At 40.8% G+C, this 26,021-nt stretch overlaps 7 protein-coding genes across 7 annotated transcripts; 2 read left to right on the top strand and 5 right to left on the bottom strand.

The window, feature by feature from the left end:
- Window positions 1–123: 123 nt before the first annotated feature.
- Window positions 124–2,778, top strand: DFA_08093 (uncharacterized protein; the record flags this gene model as incomplete). Its single annotated transcript, XM_004355542.1, has 4 exons — window positions 124–427; window positions 500–1,349; window positions 1,434–2,019; window positions 2,107–2,778. The coding sequence occupies 4 exons, from the start codon at window positions 124–126 to the stop codon at window positions 2,776–2,778; spliced, it is 2,412 nt and encodes an 803-aa protein (XP_004355595.1).
- Window positions 2,779–3,119: 341 nt separating this feature from the next.
- cxeA (cytochrome c oxidase subunit V) lies at window positions 3,120–4,898 on the bottom strand (the record flags this gene model as incomplete). Its single annotated transcript, XM_004355541.1, is given in 6 exon segments — window positions 3,120–3,349; window positions 3,774–3,882; window positions 3,902–3,938; window positions 4,316–4,504; window positions 4,524–4,781; window positions 4,852–4,898. 6 exon segments carry the CDS (start codon window positions 4,896–4,898, stop codon window positions 3,120–3,122), a joined length of 870 nt encoding a protein of 289 aa, XP_004355594.1.
- A 616-nt stretch (window positions 4,899–5,514) lies between these two features.
- mfsd1 (major facilitator superfamily domain-containing protein 1) lies at window positions 5,515–7,132 on the top strand (the record flags this gene model as incomplete). The annotated part of the gene is made up of 3 exons (XM_004355540.1): window positions 5,515–5,619; window positions 5,756–5,833; window positions 5,939–7,132. 3 exons carry the CDS (start codon window positions 5,515–5,517, stop codon window positions 7,130–7,132), a joined length of 1,377 nt encoding a protein of 458 aa, XP_004355593.1.
- Window positions 7,133–7,310: 178 nt separating this feature from the next.
- DFA_08090 (uncharacterized protein) lies at window positions 7,311–8,414 on the bottom strand (the record flags this gene model as incomplete). The annotated part of the gene is made up of 3 exons (XM_004355539.1): window positions 7,311–7,674; window positions 7,771–7,970; window positions 8,046–8,414. The coding sequence occupies 3 exons, from the start codon at window positions 8,412–8,414 to the stop codon at window positions 7,311–7,313; spliced, it is 933 nt and encodes a 310-aa protein (XP_004355592.1).
- Window positions 8,415–8,973: 559 nt separating this feature from the next.
- Window positions 8,974–15,459, bottom strand: DFA_08089 (substrate adhesion molecule; the record flags this gene model as incomplete). Its single annotated transcript, XM_004355538.1, has 5 exons — window positions 8,974–13,499; window positions 13,596–14,274; window positions 14,381–14,586; window positions 14,687–14,727; window positions 15,380–15,459. 5 exons carry the CDS (start codon window positions 15,457–15,459, stop codon window positions 8,974–8,976), a joined length of 5,532 nt encoding a protein of 1,843 aa, XP_004355591.1.
- A 367-nt stretch (window positions 15,460–15,826) lies between these two features.
- Window positions 15,827–21,840, bottom strand: sibA (substrate adhesion molecule; the record flags this gene model as incomplete). The annotated part of the gene is made up of 3 exons (XM_004355537.1): window positions 15,827–21,224; window positions 21,364–21,496; window positions 21,756–21,840. The coding sequence occupies 3 exons, from the start codon at window positions 21,838–21,840 to the stop codon at window positions 15,827–15,829; spliced, it is 5,616 nt and encodes a 1,871-aa protein (XP_004355590.1).
- Window positions 21,841–23,244: 1,404 nt separating this feature from the next.
- DFA_08087 (uncharacterized protein) lies at window positions 23,245–25,986 on the bottom strand (the record flags this gene model as incomplete). The annotated part of the gene is made up of 5 exons (XM_004355536.1): window positions 23,245–23,697; window positions 23,806–25,626; window positions 25,698–25,725; window positions 25,771–25,803; window positions 25,973–25,986. The coding sequence occupies 5 exons, from the start codon at window positions 25,984–25,986 to the stop codon at window positions 23,245–23,247; spliced, it is 2,349 nt and encodes a 782-aa protein (XP_004355589.1).
- Between the last annotated feature and the right edge of the window lie 35 nt (window positions 25,987–26,021).

Here is a 26,021-nt window from a genome sequence, read left to right as displayed (position 1 = left end):
GATTCGTTCGTTTTTTCTTTTTTTCACGATTATTTTTAATTTTAAAATTGTCTTTGTTTGTTTAGTTCCCCTTCATTTATCTTTTTTGTACTAAAGTTCTAGAGAGAGACAGAGAGAGAGAAAATGCCACCTCCAAAGAAGAATAATAATAACAATAATACTGTTGTTGGAAAACAACAACAACAACAACAACAACAAAAGAAAGTTGAAGAAAAGAAGAAAAAGGTTGAAGAAGAGGAAGTAGTCGATTCATCATCATCCTCCTCTGAATCCGATTCAGATTCAGATTCATCCTCATCTTCCTCTGATAATGAATCTTCATCTGTTTCATCTTCATCAGAATCTGAAAAGGAAGAACAAGTAAAGAAACCACCACAACAACAACAAGGAAAGAAAGCTGCTGCAAAGAAATCAGAACCATCTCATGGTATGTGTTGTATAAATAATCAAACATAGTCTACTATGTTCTTTTACTAATATGTATATATTACTTTTATAGAATCAAGTTATGTTAATGATGATAATCGTGGAACTATATTTGATGATGAAGAAGAGGAAGAAAGTAGTGACGATGATGAAGCAAAGTTTGACTCGAACGAATGGAGAGATGATTTCCTAAAGTTGTTGCCATTGCTCAGTATGCAGAAAAAGGTTAGCACTGACCTCAAATTCTTTAACAAGGAGGATCAAGACAGAGGTTTGGCAGAGACTGAAGCAAAGAAAAAGGCGAGATTGGAACAACTCAACGATCCAAAGAACATAACCGTCGGTCAATTGGTCAAGAAAAGATTGTTAAGTGATAATGATAGTGACGATGAACTATTAGAAGAAGAACAACAAGAACAAGATCAATATGAAGAAGAACAAGAATATGATGAAGAACAAGAATATGAAGAGGAAGAAGAAAACTATGAAGACTTACCATTTGTCAAACAAGAAGAACATTTAAAGAAAAGTTTCATGTCGGCTGTCAATCAAGATGATGATTCAGACGACTCTGATGATGACTCGTCTGATGGAGAATTGTTTAAAAAGAGAAGTACCAAATCTAAAAAGGAACAGGATGAAGAGAATGAAGATTTCCTTCAATTCCGTGAGAGATTGGAAGCTGATTCAAAGTTGCAAGATGAGGAAATGTCTGCCATCAAACAATACTGGGACTCTAAAAAGACAGATACCACCGATGAAGACAAGTTCCTCAGAGACTATCTGTTGGGTCAAAAGTGGATGGACGATATCAAGACTCCAGAAGCTACCAAGGAACTAGAAGAAGAATTAGAAGAAGATGCTCAAGATTTAAATCAACAAGATAGATATGAACATAGATACAATTTTAGATTTGAAGAACCGTAAGTAAATCAAACTAAAACAAAAAGTAAAAGTAAAAGATAGAAACTAACATTTCATTTATTTATTTATTTAATATGTTTTAGAGGAGCAGCAACTATTTCATCAAATCCACGTCAAGTTGATTCACTTCGTAGAGCAAATTCTACAAGAAAGGAAAAGAGAGACAAACAAAAGGAAAAGAAGAAATTGGATGCCGTTCACAAAGAGGAAAAGTTGAAAAAGTTAAAGAATGAAAAGAAAAAGGAGATCTTGGAAAAGATCAAGGAAGTTAGTTCAATCACTGGATCAACCATGTTTGATATGCATCCTGAAGAAATCAAGAAAATGGATCCAACTCTATTGGTAAAACAATTGACTAGTAGAGGAAAGAGAGGTCAAGTTGAAGAACAATGGACAAATCAAGGTGAAGAAGGTGAAGAAGGTGAGGAGGGATACAATGGTGGTGATGAAGAGGAATACAATGGTGGTGAAGAACAAGGAGATTACCAAGAGGGTGAAGAGGGAGATGAAGATTCACAAGGATATCTCCAAGAAATGGCCGATAGTGGATACTTTGAAGATGACGGTGAAGATGATGGTGAAGAATGGGATGATGAAAGAATGGCTAAAGAAAAGGCTGAATTGGAAGCAATGTTGGATCAATACTATGGTATTGATTATCAAGATATGGTATGAATGAAAACAGATAGATTTAAATAATAATATTAATTTATTAATTTACTTTACTTTACTTTTCTTTACTTTATTTTTCTTTAGATTGATGATACACCAATTAGATTTAGATATAATCAAGTTGAAGCAAATTCATATGGTTTATCAATTGAAGATATTTTGAGCAAGGATGATGCAGAGTTGGAGAAACTTTGTCCATTGGATTCTATTGCACCATACAAGGGTCATCTTCGTGGATATGATCATCAAAGAGCTGAAAAGAGATATTTCGATCGTGGTAACAGCAAGTATTTGACATCGTCAAAGAAAACATTTACTGCCGGTAAACAAACTGCGCCAAAAGGAAAATCATCAACTATGAGTTGGTCAGAAAGAAAGAATGCCATTTCAAACAAAGATAATAAGAAACAACAAGATGTTGAATTTAATAATAATAATAAGAATAATAATAAGAATAATCAATTTTATGACAATGAATATTCTGGAAATAACTATAATAATAATAATAATAATAAGAAACAACAAGATGTTGGATTTAATAATAACTATAATAATAAGCAAAATTACAATAATAATAATAATAATTATGGAAATAATAATAATAACAACTATGAAGACAATCAATATGAAAATGATAATAACAACAACAACAACTATGAAAATAATGATAATAATGATAATGAAGCACCAAAGAAGAGAAAGAAGAACAGAAACAAGAATATTTTAAATCCACAAAAGGCTCAAAAGTTTAACTAAATTTAAAATAAATAATTAATTAATTACTTTACTTTTGTCCAAAATTATTATTATTATTCCAGGATACAAATAAATTATTATTAGATAGATATGATTGATTAGTTTATAGATTTTTGTTTTTATTTATTATATACTAGGCACAATAGTCATCATTTTTATACACTTTTTTTTTCTGTTATTGTTATCATTATTGTTTGTTTGTTTTGTTATTCCATATATGTGTGCTTATTAAATAATATATACCATGCTGTTAAAAAAATCCTCTTCTGATAACTCTTTCAAACTACTACTACCCGTGTTATGTCGAAAATAATATAAATAATAATATAACGCGTGCGTGTTTAGTAGTACATGACTTCGTTTTCAGTGCTGATCTTCTTGAGCTTGAATGCTTGACCGCAATCAACGCAGATGATTGGCTTCTTGGCAGTGAGCTTGTGGAAGACCAAGTCGTGTTCTTCACCATCACCACCTTCACATCCAACGATTCTGTTGTCAAAGATTGATTCAACAATGACTGGGCTCTTGATGGTACCGAATCCACTTAAGACTTCATGACCAAATTCGTTTGCTATTATTATAGGTCAAAAAGTACAAAAATATTAGTATCTAATATAATATATCTCCATCTACAGTTTTTCTGTCATTGTCATTGTAGTAGTAGTAGATCAAGCGTAGAGGGGGGAGGGATGATAATGATGATGATCTTCATCTTCTAACAAATCATCAATCAAGAATGATTGATACATATATATATAAAAGAGATTTACAATGAAAATTTCTCTCTTGTTTTGTAAATCTGTTTGTTTGCATATATGTTGATCATCATCATTCATTCTTTTCTTTTGTTGATTGTTCTTTTCTTTCATCTCATCATCACATCAGTATTCATTCCATTTTGTTGATCTTCTTTATCTTCGACTATACTAATGCTAGCTACTACTACTATGACTTAAATATAATGCTGAATGAATATATATATAGTAGGTACTTACATCTCTTGTCTTGGAGGGCCTTACGAGAGGCGTTCAATTCAGCACGTTCGATGAGCGAATTTCCTGGCTTGTGGAAGAACTCCATAGAGTGACCTGGAGTGAAGATTTCCTTTACGTATTTAATCCACTTTGACATCTTTTAATGCTCTATTACTCTTCTTGTGTCTAATGTAATAATAATAACAAGTTTTGCTTCTCAGACGCATAATGATCACAGCTGCAACAAAACACGGAAAAAAAAATGTTTTTTTTATTTTATTTTTTTTGCTTCTTGTGATTTTTTCATTGTCCTCTTGCAATCAACCCAAGACAGATCTATAGATCAGAATGATACACATAATAGTAGTATACTACAATTGTGAAATGAGAGAATAATCTAATCTCATAACCAACAAACCAGGCTGCTAAAAATGTTTTTGTTCCACAAGCTCGCACCATATTGATCAGGTGATTGTTTAATAGCAGTAGTAACATATGTTTATTATTATTATTATTATTATTATCTGTTTGTTTTATTATTATTATTATTATTATTTTGTTACAAATGATTATCTCTAAATCTACCAGTATAAGAAGCTTGTCCTTCCATTTTCATAAAAATAAGTTGACACATTTTAGATCCAGGTTTTAGTTCCAAACGATTGTTGGATGCATTGAATATTTCGAGAACCGTTGGACTAGAGGTGGATGGTTGCATGAAACCTGTAGACAAGTGAACAAAGAGTCCCATTCTTGCAAAACGAGATCTGCCTTCTAGTAGACCACAATAGTTGGGAGAGAGCGAAGACCGTCTCTTTGGTGATGGCCAAAACCAATGATCTTGGCTCTAAAATGAAAGTCTCTCCTTCGCCTAGTACAAAATGTTTGGTATAATCTCTATAGTTGGTTTCATCAGTGACAAGAATGGTTTCAGATTCTTTTGAAAACACTCTAAATTCATTTGACAATGTTAGATCCAATGTGGCACCGCCAAGTGCATCTGGATCAAATGGACTAATTGATATTTCACTACAGAAGATGTTGGTATTACTAATCTGCTGCTGCTGCTGCTGTCTCTTATCTGTTGATCAATACCTACCCTGATTCTATACATTTAAGTACCTCATCTCTTGATAGAACTGTCATATTAATCAATTTAAAAAGAATAAATAAAAGAGGGAGGATGAATATATATATTCTCGAAACCATCCCATCCGATATATTTAATGTTTATCTATTACCTACCTTTTGTGAGAAAAAGAGGTTTATATTAAATGTGTTATTCGCATTCTGAAGACTCGTTCTTTGCTTCGATTCGCCCCCTTTTTTGATGGGAGATATTAATTTTCCGTTTGTATTAACAAATATCTTTGGGTCAATGGAATTGATGCCATTGGGTGTTCTCTCCTAGGAGATGTAATACATCATCAAAGTAAGAGGGTATGATTGAATCAATCCGTCCTACTCTCTCACACTTTGAGGGGTGCAGGGAACTCTAAAAAGCAAAACGATCGTTTGTTGGTTGTTTTTTAAAAAAACATGGGTGTGAGAATTGTCTATCGAGGTCTCCCTAACCACCTCTATTTAAGCTAACAAATGTTATTAGTTTAGTATTTATTACTTTGTATTTATCTGTAGTTAGTATTCACACCGATACCGCGACAACGACGATTAGTATTTATATTTGCTATACCTATACTAGTCATTCTATCTCTGTCTGTCTATCTATCTATCGTAATAATATCAATCATCATATACAAGAATGTCAGCCGATTCAGAAAAGAAGATTCCAATGTCTGAACATTTGTTCAGATATTTGGGTCTCTTGTTTATTTGTTTAATTACATTTGGAAGTTATTATATTTATGTATGTTAACAACAATCAGATCAGATCAGATCAGAACAAACGAATGAAACGAATGAAATGAAACAAACGAAACAAACGAGTATACTAATATCATCATTAATCATTAATCATCATTAATCATTCATCATCAATATAGGATATTCCAGGTGCTTTCCCATCAGTACCACATCCAACTAGTGCTGATCCAAATGGAACTATTTCAGAACTTGAAATCGTAAGTTGAATCAAATCAAATCATCACATCACATTCAACTCAATCATATTTATTATTATTTATTGACTCTTTTCTTTCTTTCTTTATCTTATTTTATTTTTTTAGTATTATGATATTGGAGATACACAATATGGTATTCTTTATTCAGTTTATAACTTCCCCAATATGGTCATTGTATTCTTTGGTGGATACCTCATCGATACAGTATTTGGTTTGAAAAAGGGAGCAATGGTCTTTTGCGTTTTGGTTATGGCCGGACAAATCATTTTCTCACTCTCTGCCTCTTATAAGCTCTATTGGTTGGCTTTGGTCGGTCGTTTGGTGTTTGGTCTTGGTGGTGAATCATTGTCGGTGGCTCAATCGACATTTTGCGCAACATGGTTCAACGGACGTTCAGACATTAACTTTGCCTTTGCCATTACACTTGGTTTCTCGCGTATTGGTAGTGCTGTCAACTTCCAAGTCACACCGGAATTGATCAAGTCACACTCTATCCCCTTTGCCGTGTGGTTTGGTGCTATTACCTGTGGTGTTTCATTCATCTCTTGTATTATTTTGCTCGGTCTCGACTTGATCCGTGGTAAAAAGGACAAGGACAAAGAAGCCTCCAAGAACGACGCCGTATCACTCAAGGATATTGCCAAGTTCCCCGGGTCGGTATGGCTCATCTTTTTCGTCGTCGTCTTTTTCTACGTCCCACTCTTTGTCTTTATCACCATTGCCAACAACATGCTTGCTAGCAAGTTCCCAGGCTGCGACACTGCCATCCTCACATCCATCCCATACTACACTGCTGCACCATCACCACTCATTGGTTTCTTGATTGATCGTGTTGGTCATAACCTCAGTTTCATGGCCGGTGCCACCGCCCTCATGACTGCCGCTCACATTGTACTCGGATTTACCAGCGCCAACCCATACATTGGTATGATCATGCTCGGTGTCTCTTATGCCACCATGGCCGCCTCTATCTGGCCAACTATCCCAGCCCTCATCCCATCCAGTCGTCTCGGTACCGCCTACGGTCTCGCTTTTGCCTTCCAAAACGCCGCCGTCGCTCTCTCAACCCTCGCCATCAACGCCATCCTCCAAGACACCAACAAAAACTATCACATCACCTCTGCCATCTTTACCTGTTTTGCCGCCGTCGGTTGTGCACTCTGTATCGTCCTCATCCTCGTCGATATCAAGAACCGTCGTATCAATATTCCATCCGCCACAATGAAGGAGAACACTAAACTCTTGAATGCTGCTTCATCTGAATCTGCTCCACTTTTGGTTAATGAATCTGCCAACTAAAAATTTAAAAACAAATAACAAATAACAAATAATATATACATTTTTTATACCCAAAACAACAATCCTATCTATATAACTGTTTTATATATATATATATATATTTGTGTTTTAATATTTCCATTTTTTATTATTCTTTCTTTTTACTATTTTAATAAAATTATTATTAATATATTTCCGTTTATAGGTCATTAAATTCTAAAATTGATTGATCAGAGAGAGATTTAAATATTTTGAGAGTTTTGGTGATGGCGATGATAGGAGGAGTTGTTTTAACTTGATTGGATTGACAATTGAGTAGTTTGGCAAGTGTATCTTCTTTGAAATGGGTTGGATAGGGAAGTGGTGATCCTTCAATCTTGACATTGATAGATTTGTTCATTTCCTTTTCAGCTACTTGTTTGACTAGATCGACCCATTGTTGGACACTTACGACATCACCAGTGATATTACATACATGAGCTCCTTTGATGGTGTCTTTGAGTTGACCCAATTGAATAAACAGTGATGCTATATCCTCGACATAGTTTACACATATATCACCACTAAATGGGATAGTATACTCTGTTTTGGTACTGACAATGGCCTTTATCAACTTTGTCGGCGAGCTTGTCATTCCAATCTCTCGACCCACTCCATACACTGTAAATGGTCGCAATGCAACACTTGGTATCTTGTTATCCATCCAATAGACTCTTGCCGATCCTTCATTCGCCTGTTTATAGACACCATAGTGTGTCAAAGGAGTGTGTGAAGCATTATCATTAATTGGTCCATCATAATCCTCTGATGGTCCAGATACAGCTGCACTTGATGCATAAATAATTGGACATGTTTTTTCCTACAAACAAATAACAAAAAGGTTAATCAATGATCTATTGTATATTATATATTCTTTTCCTATTTTCCTCTTTACCAATTGTTTAACAGCTTCAAATACATTAATAGTACCGATAACATTAACTTGACAACCTAGGATGGGATTGGCACGACATGTTGGTATTTGCAAACCAGCCAAATGAATGATAAAAGATGGAGTGTATTTTCTAACCATGTCGGTGACAGCCTGTCCGTTGGCAATGTCCAAATAGACACGAGTCAACATTGATAGTTGAGAAGGTGACAATACTTGTCTAAGAATACGATCATCTGGTTTAACATCTACAATGATCACATTGTAACTATTACAACCTTGATTGGTTTGTTCCAACAATAATTTAGCTACCCAACTACCTATAAATCCTTGTCCTCCAGTAATAACAACTGATTCTTGATTTCTTTCCATCTCTATTAATTAAATTTAATGTTTAATATTATCTATCTCTAATAGTAATATATTAAAGAGTATGTAACAATTAGATAGACTCTATGTATCGTTGATGAGTGGGAAGAAGGGAGGGAGGGTGTGTGGGTAATCCATCATTAAATATCGATTTGATTGGATTATTTTAAATTGTTAATCATCCAATCATCATAACCCATTGCTTTTTTTGACAAACTATATAACTATATAAATAACAATGAATAGAATTGAATTTAAATAATATACATATTTTTTTCGAAAGATCATTAATAATAATAATTTAATATTCTTGTATTTACAAAGGGTTTGATTGATATTATTTAGATTGAAAATAAATATGATAATGAATTATTTATTTACAAAACTATTAATATGATAAGATTTATTATTATAAAAAATGAGAGAGATAAAGACTATTTAGTCATTGAATGTGTATAGTATAGAGGAGAGATGGGGGGATTGATTAATTTAAATGGTTCGGACAAAGGGATTAAAATAAATAAATGATTGGGTTGGATTAATATGTTAATTAATATGTTGATTAATTAATATCTTGATATAATGGATTAACACCAGATCTACCACTATCTTGGTAGAGAGGATTAGATGATACATTTGAATCGGCAAATGGAGAGTCACCAAAGAATGCGTCTGTTGGTGGAGCCTTTGATTTGATCAATCTCCAGACACCAAGTGCAATGAGGGCTGCTGCAACAGCTGCTGCCGAAATGGATGCTGCCAATACGACTGTATTATTCTTGGTCTTGGAAATGGCCGATGGGAGAATAGAGACGTCTACTGTCTTTTGGTCGGTCAAGACATTGCCACCCATGTACCCAAGATCGCTGACTGTGACGGTCAGTGTGTAGTTGGCATCCTCGGTCAGAGTGAAATTGAGACGGATCATGGTCAAGAAGGTGTTGAGGGTACCCTTTGGAGCGGTACAAGTGACATTGGAGGGTGTGCTGAAATCACAGTTGGGCGAGTTCTTGGAGTATGGCAACTCGATCGATCCTTCTGGAGCGAGGGCAAGGGTAAAGGAGATGTTGTTGTAGAGCGAGTCGGGGTCGTCGACAGTGATACCGATAATGTTGGTGCTGGTGGTCTTGGCATTGAGGTTCCAGTGGGTTTGGTTGACCGAGACGACTGGAGCAAGGTTGATGGGGTTGACATTGACACGCAACGAGTAGGATGGTGAGATCAACTCCTTGTCATCATAGACGGCAAACGAGATGGCGTCGTAACCAATACCGTTACGGCCTGGTGTTGGTTGATAGAACATTCTCCACAATCCATCGGCTGATCTTGGGATGATGTCTCCCTTGTTAATGACGACGCTGTTGTTGGTTGGGGTTGGTTGACCGTCGTAGCTGAGCATTGAACCCTTGGCTTGGGTACGGAGACGAGCCAAGAGTGACGAGTATGGCGAATCAATATCCGAGGCGTTAAACACCAACAAGGCAGTACTGTTCATTGGCATGGACAAGAGACTGCCCATTTGGATGGTTCCAAGGTCGGTTGAAATGGTGATTGGTTGAATGTAGGGTGGATCGTTGACTGGGACAACATCGACGGTTGCAGTGATCACCTCGGACGTGTTGGAGTCAATAAATCTAAACGAAAAGGTGGCCAATTGTGGACCAAAGGCATCGGCAGCTGGACTATAGTCGACGGTGAATGGTGGGCCGATGAAACGGACACCTTGAACAAGTGGAGCCTGTGAGCAGGTACCGTCATTTGGACAACTAGTGTAGGTGAGGTTGCCGACAGCTGTAGCACTCATAAACTCGATAAAGAACTTGGGGTCACCGTATTGAGAGATGGCATTGAGACTGATACTGAGCGAGTTGTCTTCAAGCGTGGTAAAGTTGGTGTCTCCGTGGTAGGTGGGTGGACGGAATGGGATGATAAACACTTGGATGTTGTAGTTTAATGAGAGAGTTCCATTTTGGTCAATGACAGAGTAGTAGAATGACTCGACTGGTCCTTGTTGGCCTGGAGTGTCCATGTTGGATACACCTTCAGCTGGGACATAGTGGAGGTTGGGGTTGGTAAAGGTTTGTGTGGTAGAGTCAATCAATAGACCGTCTTGGGTGTAGAGTCGACCATCCGATGGGAGCAAGACAATGGTAAAGAGGACATTGGATCCGTCTTCAAAGTCGGTGCCGGCCAATGTAAAGTTGACTGGGACGTCTTGTGAGGTGGTCACCTTGTTATCCTCACCAGTGGGAGCAGAGTTGGTGTAGGTGTAGTGGATGTTGGCCGATGCAGACGAGCAGAGTGATGGAGTGTCATCATCACATACTTGAACGGTATATTGTTGGATAAAGTTGTAGTACACAGTACTCGATGGAGAATATGTGATGGACAAGTTGGAAATGGCAGTTGGAACGGTTGAAATAACAAGACCATCTGAATTTTTAATGGAGCCAGATGATGGAAGGGCAGTGACCGAGACAGTGAGGACATCATTATCAATATCAGAGGCAGAGATGGTGATGGGGGCATCCAACCATTGACCTTGTTGACCAGTTGCAAACACATCGGATGCAGAGATGACTGGAGCATGATTGACGTGGTTGACAGTGATGAGAACGGTTTGTGGAGAAGATGCAACACCAAGACTATCGACTACATAGAATGTAAGTTGGTCATCACCAAACCATCCGGGATTGGGGGCATACACTACAGAGAGGGCAGTCTTGAGTGGAGTGACAAGGGCAGTGCCTGTTGGTGTTTCCAATACACCCTTGGATGGGTACGATGAGATGACAATATCCAAGATATTATCATACTTGGTTTGATCTGGATCAGTACCATTCAAGAGGAATGTAGAGGAGAGTGTATCTTGGTCGAGTACGATGGGTCCGACTGGAGTGGCAGATGGAGCAGAGTTGGTTCTGTTTCCAGTGATGAGGATCAAGACAGTCTCAGCATCGACGGCATTACTAGTATCAGAGACACTGATAGTAATGGATACACCGGTATCTTGGTTGTTGGCAGAGTGATACGAGAGGTTGTTCATGGCAGAATGGGTCAAGGAGACATCATAGGCACCGATAACCATTGGGAATGGTCCAGTAAGGGCTTCTCCTTGGGGTCCAAAGAATGCACCACCGACTGGGTTGGCAGCTGTGATTGTGACAGTCAACGTCTCATAGTTGTCGGGGTCAGTCACCGTGAATGGGATGTATTGGGTGGAGTCTGGAATCATATTGATGGGAGACTGGACAGAGAGGGTTGGTGCCACGTTGACACGGACAACTTGGACGGTCACTGAGCATTGCGAGGACATGAGTTCATCACGAACGACAAATGGGAAGGTGGCCGATCCATTGGCACTGAGGAATGGAGTAAAGGTGAATGAACTGCCAGATGGGTACTTGGTACCGTCGACAATGGCAGAGCCACCAGTAGTGATGGATCCAAGAGTTTGAATGACCGAGCTCGACGAGAATTCAACAGTCAAGCCGGTAGAGTCAACGTCGGTGACGGCAAGGGTGAATGGCTTGGCTGTGTTTTGGTCGGTTGATACCAAAGCGGCTTGACAGGTTGGTGGATCGTTGGATGGAGTGATTTGGATGGTGATCTGTCCATTGGCAGCCAAACAACCGTCGGATACTGCAAACAAGGCGACATCATTTCCGTTGGCATTGGCATTGGGAACAAACTTGAATGCATTGGTCGATGATGATGGGAGAGTGTATTGGGTGTTGAGAACCATGGTGACACCGTTGATTTGGATCGATCCGAGTGCTGGGAGTTGGGTCAAGGCAATGGTGAGTGGATTTTGGTCAATATCGGCACCTACAATGGCAAATGGATAGGAAGTGTCTTCAGTGTTTGTAAATTGGACCGATGCGGTGGTGGGAGCATGGTTGATGGCAACGGCAATGGTTTGTCTGTCAAAACCAACAACATTGATTTGGACTTGTGGAGAGAGGGTGGTGGGGGCTGGAGTTGGCAACAAGAGAGTAGTGTACCAGGTGGTAGTAGTTGATGGACTTGGAGGTGGGATCGACACGAGTCCAGTGAGATCTGAACGGACCTTTACTACGATATTGGTAATCATTGGAGTGTAGATATTGTCAATGAACAAGTTGAACCATGGAGTGGCAGAGGTTGCTGGCCATGCGTAAGCAGAACCAGCGCCGGCAGCAGCAAACAATGGAGCATAGGACGAGACAGAGTCGAGTGCAAACACACCAAGTAAGATGTTACGATTGTTTAATGCATTGACAAGGTTGGTGATAAGAGTGTTGTCGGTTGGGGCAATGTTATTGTCGGTGACGAGATAGATCATTTTCATAGTACCAGAGTTGGAGAACCCAATCTTTGGGATGGCATCAATCAACACGTTGTATGGGATGTTGGCTGATGGGTTACCAGTCAACAAAGTGAGGGAATTGAGGGTGGGACCAATATCTGGCATAAAGTTGGCAGCCAATTGGAAGGTGTTGGATTGAGTGGCGGAATCAGAGAATGTTCCGAGACCAAAATTAACAGTCTCACGCTTGGTTGCAAAGTATGATTTAAAGTTGGTAAACGAACTGATAAACTGCTTGTAACGGGCATTGTTGGCAGCGGTCGTAGAGAGATCATAGATGATGAATACCTCGGCGGGGATGGTGAACTTGTTGAGTAGGGCAAGTGGCACTTGGAGTGCAGTGGCAGAGACGGCCAGCGATGCTTGGACATAGTCTGGAGAGACGGAGCTCGATCCCGACGATGTCTGGGTGATGATGGCACTTGGGGCAGTGTCGGAACAACGGGCGCTTGAACTAATGTTGCAAGCTGCTCCTTGCCAGCCTGGACTACACACACATTTGCCGTCTCCGTATGGACCGCCATTTGATTGGCCGTTGACGCATGGGGGTAATGGCAGACAGGTTGGACCGTAGTTGCCGGGAGCACATTGGTTGCATTGGGTACCGACCCATCCAGCATCACAAATACATGTTCCATCGGGTAGTTGTTGTCCATTTCCACAGACCGATGTTGTGACACGCAGGAAGAAGTTGTAGACACCGCCGGCGAGTTGCAAACCCTTGGAATCTTTGAGACCGGCTGAAAAGACGTAAATGCCGACCTGGTCGGTGGTTGGCTTCCACGAGAAGGTTTGGGTGTTGGGGTTGGACACGGTCTGTGCCGACATGGTCATACCCATGGGGAAGGCAGCGGTGGAGATGGAGACGGTGGAGGTGGCCTGGGGCGACACACCCTTGAGTTGGAACGACGAGGCGATACCGGTGGTAAAGTCGACGTACGAGTTGACGGCAGGGGTTGGGGGCGTGACAAAGTAGGGTGGGAGGTCGGGTGTGACGATGGGCTTGGTCACATTGATCAAGAAATCAATGGTCGTGCATGAAATGACACCGAGTGTCTCACAGACGACAATTTGGGTGCTCCAGAGACCGAGTGCGGTTGGATTGTATGTGATGATACCAGAGTTGGCATCGACCGACATTTGAGGGGGTTGGGTCATGCCAGACCAGGTCGACATGGTGTACTTTAGCTTGGTGGGCGATTGGTTGTGCGATGCCAACACTGGGATCGAGTTAACTTTACCAAAGTAGGCTGGCACAATAGGCAACATACCAGAGACTGGTGAAGATGAATACTTGGTGGTTGAAAGTCCAAATGGAACCGACATCCAAACCAACCACATACCCTCTGCATTGTTATTGAGATTGACCAAACGATCACCTCCATAATATCCAATCTTTGATCCATACGATGGAATACAATCAGATGGATAAGTATATGTTTCGAATAAATAGGCTGTTAACCAATCTGCTCCTGGATCAATATGATCAATTGTAAAATCAGCATAATATTTTTCCTACAAACACACAATAAAGAAAATGAAATTCATTAGAATATGTATATGTATGTATATATATGTATGTATGTATGTATATATATGGTGAGAGGGGTAGTATACATACTTCATAATAAGAATCACCAAATAACCAATCATCATAGGTGTATCCTACTAATAAAGTGTCATAGGTAAAAGTGTCACCAACTACAGGGTTGACTCCATATACTTGTTTAAAGTATGAGTATCTAAATGCAATATTGGCACGAATGGTAAATGCCCATGAATTAGCCCCATTGGTCCATTGAATAGTACCATATCTAAAATGTGTTGCTATAAATAATTATTATTATTATTGATCAAACAAAAAAAAAAGATGAAAAAAGAGAATAGGTTAGTTAGATTTTGAAAAATGATCAAAAGGGGTTTATGCAATGCATATCGACATCTTGTTGTTGGTATGGTACACACCATCTGAAAAAGTAAATAATAATACAATTGATAATAATACTCCTTTCAAAAAAAGGTTATTATTAAAAATAACCATTTTTAAGAATTAAAGGTTTTTAAAAAAAATAAAATAAATAAATAATAAATGTACAGATAAGATAGGATAGGATAATATATAAAAATAGAATAGAATGTGTTGTGAGGTGTTCTATTATGATAATGGACAGAACAGGGGAATGAGTATTTTATTTAATTATTTAAATTTAATTTGATTATAGTATATCTTGCCGACGGATGGATGGATTCAGTTGTGTATTGCCTTCCTCCTCTCAGGCAATTCGCATCTTTTCAAACACACAGGAGTCTCCCTCCTGAAACAAATACTTGTTCGGGATAGTAGGTTTATCCGAAGATAAATATGCATTGATCCCTAATTGCTATCTGGTCTGTTGACAACAACCCTCCCATTAATGGTGCCCAAAAACTTCAACCCTCTAAAAATATCCACCTCCAACCTTTTATTTTTTACTCATCTTACACCCCACCTAGCATGCGATTAGAGCACTCCATTTTTGTAAAAACCTTGCGATTGTCAAATATCGGCGGCCCCAATGCCATCAATTAAACACACAACAATCATACTGTGATCACTTCCTTCTCTCGCTTATTTAAATACACACCCCAATGAAATACCGCAAAGGAAGCGGATTGATGGAATCTAAAGTAGAACCTTACAACTAACTTGCATGGCTGCATTGCAGATTCATCTCGCAATTACACTACAATTGTTTGTCGCTCACTGGGCTCAATCCCATCCCTTCTATTATCACAATTCAAACTCAACTTTTATTCCCGTTTGCCCATTATACTTTTGATTGGTTGAATAAAATCAACATTGGCCTTCCATTCCCTCGCCCCCCTTCCTTTTTTTCTCACGATTGGTTGGACAGAGGATCCTCCACAATTGTGTTAGTTATTACATTGATGAAAAAATATATTATAAGGTGTATATATTCTATCTATATTTTATTTATTGAAAATTATTTAAAAAAGAGAGAGAAGAGATAAATATTATTATTATTATTATTATTATTACTTGTTTTTTGTTAATGTTTTTTTTTTTTTAAGCAGCATTTTCATATAATGGATTCATTTGATTACGATTAGAATCTTGGTATAATGGATTACTGTTGATGTTTGCATCGGCAAATGGAGCATCACCAAAGAAGGCGTCTGTTGGGGGCATTCTAGCCTTCATGAGTCTCCAGACACCGATCGCGATGGCAGCGGCACCGGCAGCAGCTGCTGCAATGGCGACAGAGAGAATGGTGGTGTTGTTTGGCTTGCTGACGGGTGAAGAGAGGATCTTGACATCTACGTTCTTTTGGTCAGTCAAGACATTGCCTCCGACGAATCCAAGGTCACTGACAAATACGGTCAAACTGTAGTTGGCATTCTCGGTCTGAGTGAAATTGAGTTTGATGAGTGTGAGGAATTGGTTGAGGGAAGTCTTGGGAGCCTTGCAAGTGATGACATTGGTACCATTGTAGTGACAGGACGACGAGTTTTTAGAGAGTGGTAATTCGATCAATCCATCGGCTGGTGTGAGGGTCAAAGTGAGGGAGATGTCATTTTGGTTCGAGTCGGGGTCGTCCACCGATACACCGAGGATAGTGGCAGAGGTCTTGGGGTTAACTTCCCAGTATGACTGGTTGACAGTGACGACTGGAGGACGGTTGATGGGGTTGACATCGACACGCATGGTGTAGAGTGCCGAGGAGAGCTCGGAACTATCGATAATGTTGACGGCGATGATTTCATGACCCTTTCCGAAACGGCCGGGTGTTGGGATATAGAATGCGCGCCAGAGACCGTCGGCCGAACGTGGGATGAGGTCGCCCTTGGCGAGGACACGGCTCGTGTTGGATGGGGTGGGTTCGCCCTCGTAGGTGAGGAACTTGCCAGACTTGATATTGGACTGGAGACTTGACACGAGACCAGTGTATGGCGAGTCGATGTCGGTGGCATTCCAAGTGAGGAGAGAGGTCGAGTTGACGGTGATGGTGACGACGGGCGACATGGCACGTACTTGGTCGAGGAAGCCAGTGTAGGTGAGTGGCATAAACACAGGTGGGTCATTCACAGGCACGACATTAATATTGATGGCGTATTCAATGGATGTATGCTTCTCCTTTAGGACAAAGGTCAAACGATCCATATCATCTCCAAATGCGTCGGCGGGTGGGATGTAGACAAGATTGAATGGTGGACCAGCAAATGTTCTGTCTTGGGATGGGTCAATCTCAGTGAGACAGCTTGGGTCATTAGCAGTACACGATACAAAGTAGATCTTACCGTTATTGGTGTAGCTGGTAAAGTCAATCTCAAAAGAGGTGGCGCCAGTTTGGGAAATGGCATTCAAAGCAATCGACAACTTGGTGTCTTCAAGAGTTGTAAAGTTGGACTCGCCAGTGTAGATGGGTGGCTTGACAGGCTCGATAAAGAGTGTAATGGGGTAGTTGGTAGACTTGGTGTTGTTCTTGTCCGAGACGACGTAGAACAATGATTCAACAGGTCCGAGTTTACCCGGTGTATCGTCGTTGGAGACACCTGCGTTGGGCACATAGGTGAGTCCGGTGACCAACAATTGTTGGCTGGTCGAGGTAACCAAGTTACCAGCACTAAACAATTGACCGTACGATGGCAAGGTAGTCAAATAGAATACAACGTTGGATCCATCTTCAAAATCGCTTCCCTTGAGGTTGAATGGGAGTGATTGGTCTTGTAGTCCAGACTTGCTAACAGCTTCACCAGTTGGAGCAGAGTTGACATAGGTGTAGTGGATATTGGCAGATGCAGACGAGCAGAGTGATGGTACGGCATTATCACATACCTTTACAGTGTATGGTTGAACAAGACTGTAAAAGGTGGTGGCTGATGGAGCGTATGAGATGGACAAGTTGGAGATGACAGTTGGCACAGTTGAAATGGCAGAGCCGTCAGACTTGAGGATCGTTCCAACGACTGGGACAAGGGTGACAGAGACGGTGAGGACGTCTCCTTGGTCGACATCAGATGCAGCGATGGTGATGGGGGTGTTTGGCCATTGGTTTTGACGTCCAGTGACGAAAATGTCCGATGCAGAGATGGCTGGAGCGTGGTTGACGTGGTTGACGACGATTTGGACGGTGACTGGGAGAGAGGCGTTGCCAAGACTGTCGACGACGTAGAATGTGAGTTGGTCGCTGCCAAAGTAGCCTGGCTTGGGGGCATAGACTACAGAGAGGGCGGTCTTGAGTGGGTTGGCGAGTGGAGTGCCAGTGACTGGGGTTTGGAGTTGACCGTTCTTGGGATAGGACGAGATGACAATGTCGAGGATATTGTCGTATCCTCTGGATTGGTCTGGGTCAGTACCGTTGAGAACAAAGCTTGGAGAGAGTGTATCTTGGTCGAGTGTGATGGGACCGGCTGGAGTGGCGGTTGGAGCATAGTTGACACGGGTACCAGTGATTGAGATTTGTACTACCTTTGTCTCGCTAACACCACTTGTGTCTGTTACCTTGAGTGTGATGGATACACCAGTTGGTTGACTGTTTGGTGACTTGTAAGAGATTTGACTGGTTTGTTCGTGGGTTGATGATACATCAAAGGTGCCAATAGTCAATGGGAAGGCAACGGATGCAAGTGATTGACCTTGTGGACCGAAAAACTCTCCACCGACAGGGGCGGCAGAGACGATGGTGACGGTGAGGGTCTCGCCATTATCAGTATCTCTGACGGTGAATGGAATGACCTTGGTGGAATCTGGAATCATGTTGACGGGTGTTTGAACGGACAGGGTTGGTGCTACGTTGACACGGACGACTTGGATAAGTGCTGTGCATTGGGAGGAGAGGGCTTGGTCACGAACAACATAGGTGAAGGCGGCCGACCCGTTGGCAGAAGAGTATGGGGTGAATGTGAATTGGGTGGTCGATGGGTACTTGGTGCCGTCGACGACGTTGGCAGTGGTAGCATCCTTGAACGAGCCAAGTGATTGGAGGGTCGATGCGCTGGCCTGGAACTCGACAGTCAAGGCGGGTGAATCGACATCGGCAACGTTGAGTACGAATGTCTTGGCGCCATACTGGTCGGTTGAGACGACGAGTGGTTGACAGGTTGGTGGGTCATTGACTGGATTGATTTGGATGGAGATGGTGGCAGCGGCAGACAAACAACCGTCAGACACGGTAAACTTGGCAACGTCGGCACCGTTTTGGTCGAGGGTTGGGACAAAGGTAAAGGCATTGGATGTGGATGCTGGGAGAGCGTATGACTGTCCGAGAACCATCACGACACCGTTAATCTTGATCGATCCCTTGGATGGAAGCTGGGTGAGTGCGACATTCAACAGGTTGAGGTCGATGTCCGAGCCGACGATGGAAAAGGTGGTGGACTGGTCTTCGTCGGTGGTGATGGCGACCGAGCTGGTGGTGGGGGCGTGGTTGATGGCGACGGCGATGGTTTGCTTGTCAAAACCGACTACATTGAGCTTGACCACTGGAGTGAGGGCGGTGGGGGCGGGGGTTGGGAGCAAGAGACCAGTGTACCAGGTGGTGGTCGAGGTGGTGGGTGGAGGGGTGGCGACAATACTGTATTCATCCGAGACAACCTTGACGACAATATTGTTGATCATTGGAGTGTAGATGTTGGTGATGAACAAGCTGAACCACGAGTCAGAGGTGGTTGATGGCCATGCGTACGAATACCCAGCGCCGGCAGCCGAGAACAATGGAGCATACGACGACACTGAATCAAGTGCAAACACACCAAGTAAGATATTACGGGTATCCAAAGCTTTGACAAGTTTAGAAACAAGGGTGTTGTCGGTTGGAGCAATGTTATTGTCGGTGACGAGATAGATAATCTTCATGGTACCAGAGTTGGAGAACCCAATCTTTGGGATGGCATCGATTAATACAGAGTATGGGATGTTGGCCGATGGGCTACCAGTCAACAAGGCGACAGAGTTGAGGGTGGTGGTGATATCAGTCATTGGGTTGGCATTGAGTTGGAAGCTGTTTGGTTGGTTGGCCGAATCAGAGAATGTACCGAGACCGTAGAGAATGGCGTCTCTGTTGGCAGCAAAGGTAGCTCTAAACAAGTTGTGTTGGGTGATGAACTGCTTGTAACGGGCAGTGTTGGCGGCAGTGACAGATGTGTCGAGGAGGATAAAGATCTCGGCAGTAATGATATTCTTGCCGGTGAGTTGGAGTGGGATTTGGAGTTGCGATCCGGTTGGGGTCAACGACACTTGGACAAAGTCTGGCTTGACGGCAGAGAGCGAGTCGATTTGAGACTGTTGGATGATGGCATTGGGGTCGGATGGCGAGCAGTACTTGACGATACTGACGTTACAGGCGGGACCTTGGTACCCGGGGTCGCAGATACACTTGCCGTCACCATCTGTGCCGCCGTTGGATTGGCCGTTTTGGCATGGTGGCAATGGGAGACAGAGAGCACCGTAGAAACCTGGCTTGCATTGGTCGCACTTGGTTCCGGTCCAGTTGTTGTTACACGTGCACGAGCCGTTGACTTCGGCGTGTCCGTTGCCGCAGGCAGCAGCCGACACACGCAAGAAGAACGAGTGCACACCGCCAACCATCTCATTGCCCTTGTTGTCGACGAGACCGGCAGAGAAAATGTACACACCGACCTGGGACATGGTAGGAGCCCACGAAAAGGTGACTGTGTTGGGGTTGGATGCGGTCTGCGTGGTGTAGTTCATGCCGGCGGGCAAGTTGGAGTTGGAGATGGTGACTTTCGAGCCAGACTGGGGCGACACACCTCTGAGGGGGAACGACTTGGCCGTGTTGACAACAAAGTCTTCGTACGAGCCTTGGGCGGGGGTAGGTGGCACCTGGAAGTATGGTGGCAGGTCCTGGGTGACTGGCTTGGCAGTGACATTGACGATGAAATCGACGGAAATGCTCGATTGGAGACCGTTGGTTTCGGTGACGACAACTTGGGCGCACCACAATCCGACGGCAGTTGGTGTGTAGGTGATGACACCGGTGTTGGCGTCGATTGTCATGCCACCAGGTTGAGTCATACCGGTCCATTTAGAGAGCGAGAACTTGAGGTTGGCATTTGGGTTCTCTTGGTGCGATGCCAACACTGGGATCGAGTTGGCTTGGCCATTGTAGGCTGGTACAATGGGCAACATACCAGAGACTGGCGATGAGTTGGCAGTGGTGAGACCGGTCAATGGAACGGTCGATGTCACATTCCATGGCAACTCGGCGTTGTTTTGGAGGTTGGCAATACGGTTGGTACCATAGTATGTGATACGACCACCCATAGATGTCACGGCTTCCGATGGGAACGTCACATCAACCACACTGCTAGCAGTGATCCAATCGGCAATTGGATCAGCATACTCTGTTGTAAATACAATGTTTGAATAGGTTGTGGTAGATGTTACCAATTGATTCAACCAATTTCTCTTGGAATATTCCAAAATTAAATCATAATTGAAAAATCTAAAAAATTTAAAAAAATAAAGCAAAAATATAAATATATAAGCAGTCAAGTCGAGTCGAGTAGAGTTAGCTAATGATTGCATGCATATGACTCCTGCCTGCCTGACTATGCTATGTAAATGCTAGTTTGTTTACATACGTGAAACCTTGGTATGGAGAAGATCCAAGCCATTCAACAAAATATTTGTATCTAAAGGCTACTTTGACAGTAACACGGAATGTATTGGGTGAAAGGTATTGCCATGACAATGTACTGTATCTAAAATGTGATGCTATAAACCAGAATAGAATAGAATCGAATGGGAAATTAAAATATATTAATTAATATTTGGAAAACTATATTTATCGTATCATAGTAGATGGATCACCTGATCATGCAAGTGATCAGAAACCAGCGCGAGAAAAAAAAAAAAAAAGAAAAAAGTTGTCGTTTTGAATTTTACAACAATGAATAATTGGTGTGAATTGTGTGTGTGTTTGATCTATCAATCGTGTTGCAATGGTGTTGTTGTGTGTGTGGTGTGAACTTACCTTCAGCATAATCAGCATAAAAACTTAATGTTAAAAGACATACTAATAAGAGTATTATATTACTCTTATTGTTTTTAAAGAACATCTTTTTGTGTGTGTGTGTGTGTTTATTTAATCTTTCTTTCTTTCTTTCTCTCTCTAATAGTGTGTAATGTAATATATAGTAGTAGTGGTACAAAATAAATAAGGGTTGATGGGTTTTGTTTAGACCCGATCTAAATAAATAAAATAGATAAAAGGAAAAAGAAAAGAGAAGACTAGTATTATTTGAAAGGAAAAATAATTATAAAGATGAAATGAACAATCAGCAAGCAGTAGCAACAGGGTTTGTTTGGAGGTCGAGAGAGAGAGAACGTCACCAAGCAAAGAATAGAAGATTAAATTCGTAAATACGAAATGGAGGGGAATTTAGAAAGTTAAGTTTTGCACAGGGCATGATGGCCAATGAGGGGGCTATCGGTGCTTGCCAACAGAGCAAGGAAACAGCTAATCACGTGATTAGGCGAATGGAGTGGTAAGGGAGGGTTTCTGTTGATGATCGAAACCTTTTGGTTTTTTTTGTTGTAACTCGCTTCTTCGTTAGGTGCCACCAAATTTAAAAATATTTTTTTAAAAGATCACTTGATTGATGTGATGTGATGTGATACGGCTGGTGATCTTTATGATGGCTTTTCTACCCTTCAATCTTGGTTGTGATTGTGTAGTCATCACCATCGGTACTTACTACTAGATGATCATCGATCCTGCTAACCCATCGTAAAGATGTTGGGTTAATTAAAGATACACACACATAGATATATCCATTGCAATGTTATAAAACAAATATGGGTTGTGTTTGTTTATGTGAGTGATGTGTATCTATGCTTGGCTTATTTGTCGGGCTGGGTTAAAGAGTTCATAGCCCATCCATCATTCATCATTCATCTTCTATCTATTCTTGACCGATGTGGTGGTTAAAAAGAAGAAGAAAGGTTGTTGTTTCGTAATTTGTTGGATTGAGATACCAAGTAGATCAGGTTCCAAAAATAAAAAAAATTATCTCTTTTTTTTTTTTTTATCTCTTTTTAAAGTTATTTATATTATTCTATTCTATCTATTTTTGTCACAAGAGCAACAACTCAAGTTCAAGTTCGATGGAGGTGATTCGGAATAAATAAATAAATAAATAAATAATAATGGATTAAAAAAGGTCGCATCCCCAATAATGTTAAAAATCTACCCATTAAATTCGGGCAAGTTGATATCTTTCTTTTTTGTTCCGCGACTCCACATGTACCTCTGGACAAATGGGCAATCTTTGCAGTAATCCCGAAAGTTGTGCAATACTAGATACACCAACAAATAAAAATAAAAATACTATTTATTATTTTTAATCAATATTTTTTGACGGGAGAGTTCTTAAAGATATTTAAAAGTCATGGTTAACTTCTATCTTCAATATAAAATATATTTCCACTCACAATATTTATTAATAAATAATAGTATTTCTTTATTTAGCACTTTTATGTAATGAGAGGTATTTTTCAATTGTTGGAGTTTCCCATTTTGATCTTTGTTCATGAACTGCAAGAATGGATCTAGGTGGAACTGCTGCAACGATGGTTTTAACGATATCGAGGTTTTTTGTCTGGATGGCTTCGAGTAGGATTGCTCTGTGATTGAATTCTGGTTTGTCGAGGAGATAGGTTTTGAGGAATGTTAGGTTCTCGTGTTTACAACATTGTCTCAAGACATCGGTATAGTTTATATTATTTTGGAAGAGGGTGAGCATTGGTACATCGGTTTTGGCCACCAACAACGATGTGATTAAAAAGCTGTCATATTCTTGAATGTCGGGAACAAGGTGTTGGAGTTGTCTGATAATACCTAGGTTGCCTTGAGAGGCAGCTCCTCCGAAATAGTTCTTTGGTACTGTCGACCGACCCTTTGCATTTTGGAAGAACTTGGTCCAGAGAAACTGGAACATTTGGAGATTGTTTTTGTCAATGGCCACCTGGAGACTGTCTGGGTTAGGCGTTGTCCCCTTGCGATGTCTAAGAATACATTTTACCATATCCAACCGGCTACTCTTCACCGCCTCCAAGAGGGTGGACGATGTCACCTTGACAGCGTCTTGTTTGGTGTTACTCAACAAAAAGTCCATGAGATCGACACGTCCGCGATACGCAATACCGTCCAAGGCGACGGGTTTCAATTGGCGTATACCAAACTTTTCGTGTAAAAGCTTGACCACCGCCACACGATCTCTCTCAGCTGCATCACAGAGCAGTGTTGAGACTATATAGTTGTCGATCTTTTCATGGGACTCGGGGTTGTTCTGCATCGTGTCAATGTAAAACTGAAGCAGTTCAGTATTATTTTTGATGACAGCTGTACGCAACGCTATCAAGCTTGGTTTGAGTCGATGATCAGTGACCATCCTCTTGGCCAACTCTGTGACGGGTGAGTATGCCATCTTGCTGACAATCGCGTTGAATCTGATTTCATCGTTTTTAAAGTGGTCTAGCAAGAGCTCGACAATACGGTATTTGCCACTGATTGCTGTCTGCATCGTATAGTCATCTGTCACATTGGTGGCAACGTCAAGCATCGGTGGATACCTCTGCATCAATTGAAACAATTCAATATTGTCATATCGAATGACACTCATTATCACGGTGCGATAGCTATTCTCTGGATTACGACGTGGCTCTTGACACTCTTGAAACAAATATTCGATGACGTCGAGTGCACATGGTTGTTGGTCACACACTTGAATCAGTATGTTTTGACGAATACGACGGTTTCTATTGATATTGACAAGGTATTTGACCATACCCAATCCACAGTATTTGGAGGCAACTGCAATAAGATCATCGTCTTCTACCAATGAGTATTCGGTCAATACCCCATTCTTGATCATGTATTCGAGTAGTATTCGTGGGTCGGGACTAGCACGTACTACCGCCTGTCTAAGCTTGTGTGTGTCGATGGGGTACTCGAGATCCTTTTGTTGAACGATCGTACCAAACATATGTTTGACCATCTCTACGTGTCCATTCTCGGCTGCTATGATAACAGCACCGAGAATCTCACTTGAGTCAAAGTGGTTGTGGGACAGTGACGCCATATTCTGACGTAGATGATGGTACAATGGCAGATTGCCACACTCGACCGTTCGAATGATAGCATGTCTTGTGAAACCCTCTGTCCGAGTCTCCATCAAGTATCGTACCACATCTTCTCTATTGTTCTTGCATGCTTGATCAATGCATTGAGTGGTTGTCTCGATGGGTTGTACAATACGACTCGAGTGATCCAAGTATTTGAGTACATCCAAATGACCGTTCTGCGCAGCACCATCGTATCCACGAGTTGATGGCATCCACTCTGGTTTGATATAATCACAATTTAACAATTTATCAGCAATACCAATATACCCATTACAACATGCATTCTCGATAGCATGACTTGTAAACGGTGCACGTTTGTCGATTAGAAAGTCCACTATATCTGATCGACCTTTATTGGCAGCTGAATCCATCAGATAAGGGTATTCCAACAGTCTATCTTGAAAGTGTAGGTATATCTGTTTGTATAGACATAGGTCAAGATTAACCATCATTTGAAAGCCTACAAAGGTTGGTAATCGAATATGCCCTATATTCTTTTGAATCTTGTATACCAACAACGATGCACTTGCTTTCTTATTAAAGTATTGGTCTACCAACCATTCAAATGTATCTACTGTATTGTAGGGTATTGATATTCCATGATTATACAACTTGTTGATTGTTTGTACATATTGAATGATTCTTTTTCTAATATATTTATTTGTCAATATTGATTTAAATGATTCATCAATATTCATTCTAATAGCTTTATCTAATAACTATAATATAATATAATATTTATATATAATTATACTACGTCATCTTAAATTAAAATACTCAGTCTCTCTACTCTCATTTGTTTCCTTTTTTCAAAAAGTCTTTATTTTATTTATTATGTCTTTTTTTTTAATGTTTATATTTACCTTTGTTTAATTTCTTCATGAGATGGAATACCTCTATAGAACAACAAAGTGATGGATTAATTATTAACGTTGTTTGGCTGATCAGAAAGTCGATGAAACGTATAGTCGTAACATCTGATCTGAAACCTGTGTGGGTCAACACGTTACATCGACTTTCTGATCTTGCCACTTGCTTCACGACCGTCAAAGGTACATAGTATACATTGACATATTCATTTTAAATATATACACTATATCCATTGTAAAGTGTC

The sequence above is a fragment of the Cavenderia fasciculata genome, assembly GCF_000203815.1.
Source record: "Cavenderia fasciculata unplaced genomic scaffold Scf_ET2XIPL01COFD4-5, whole genome shotgun sequence".
Classification (NCBI taxonomy): Eukaryota; Evosea; class Eumycetozoa; order Acytosteliales; family Cavenderiaceae; genus Cavenderia; species Cavenderia fasciculata.
The sequence above is the reverse complement of the archived record's forward strand: the minus strand, read 5'-3'. Positions and strand labels throughout refer to the sequence as shown.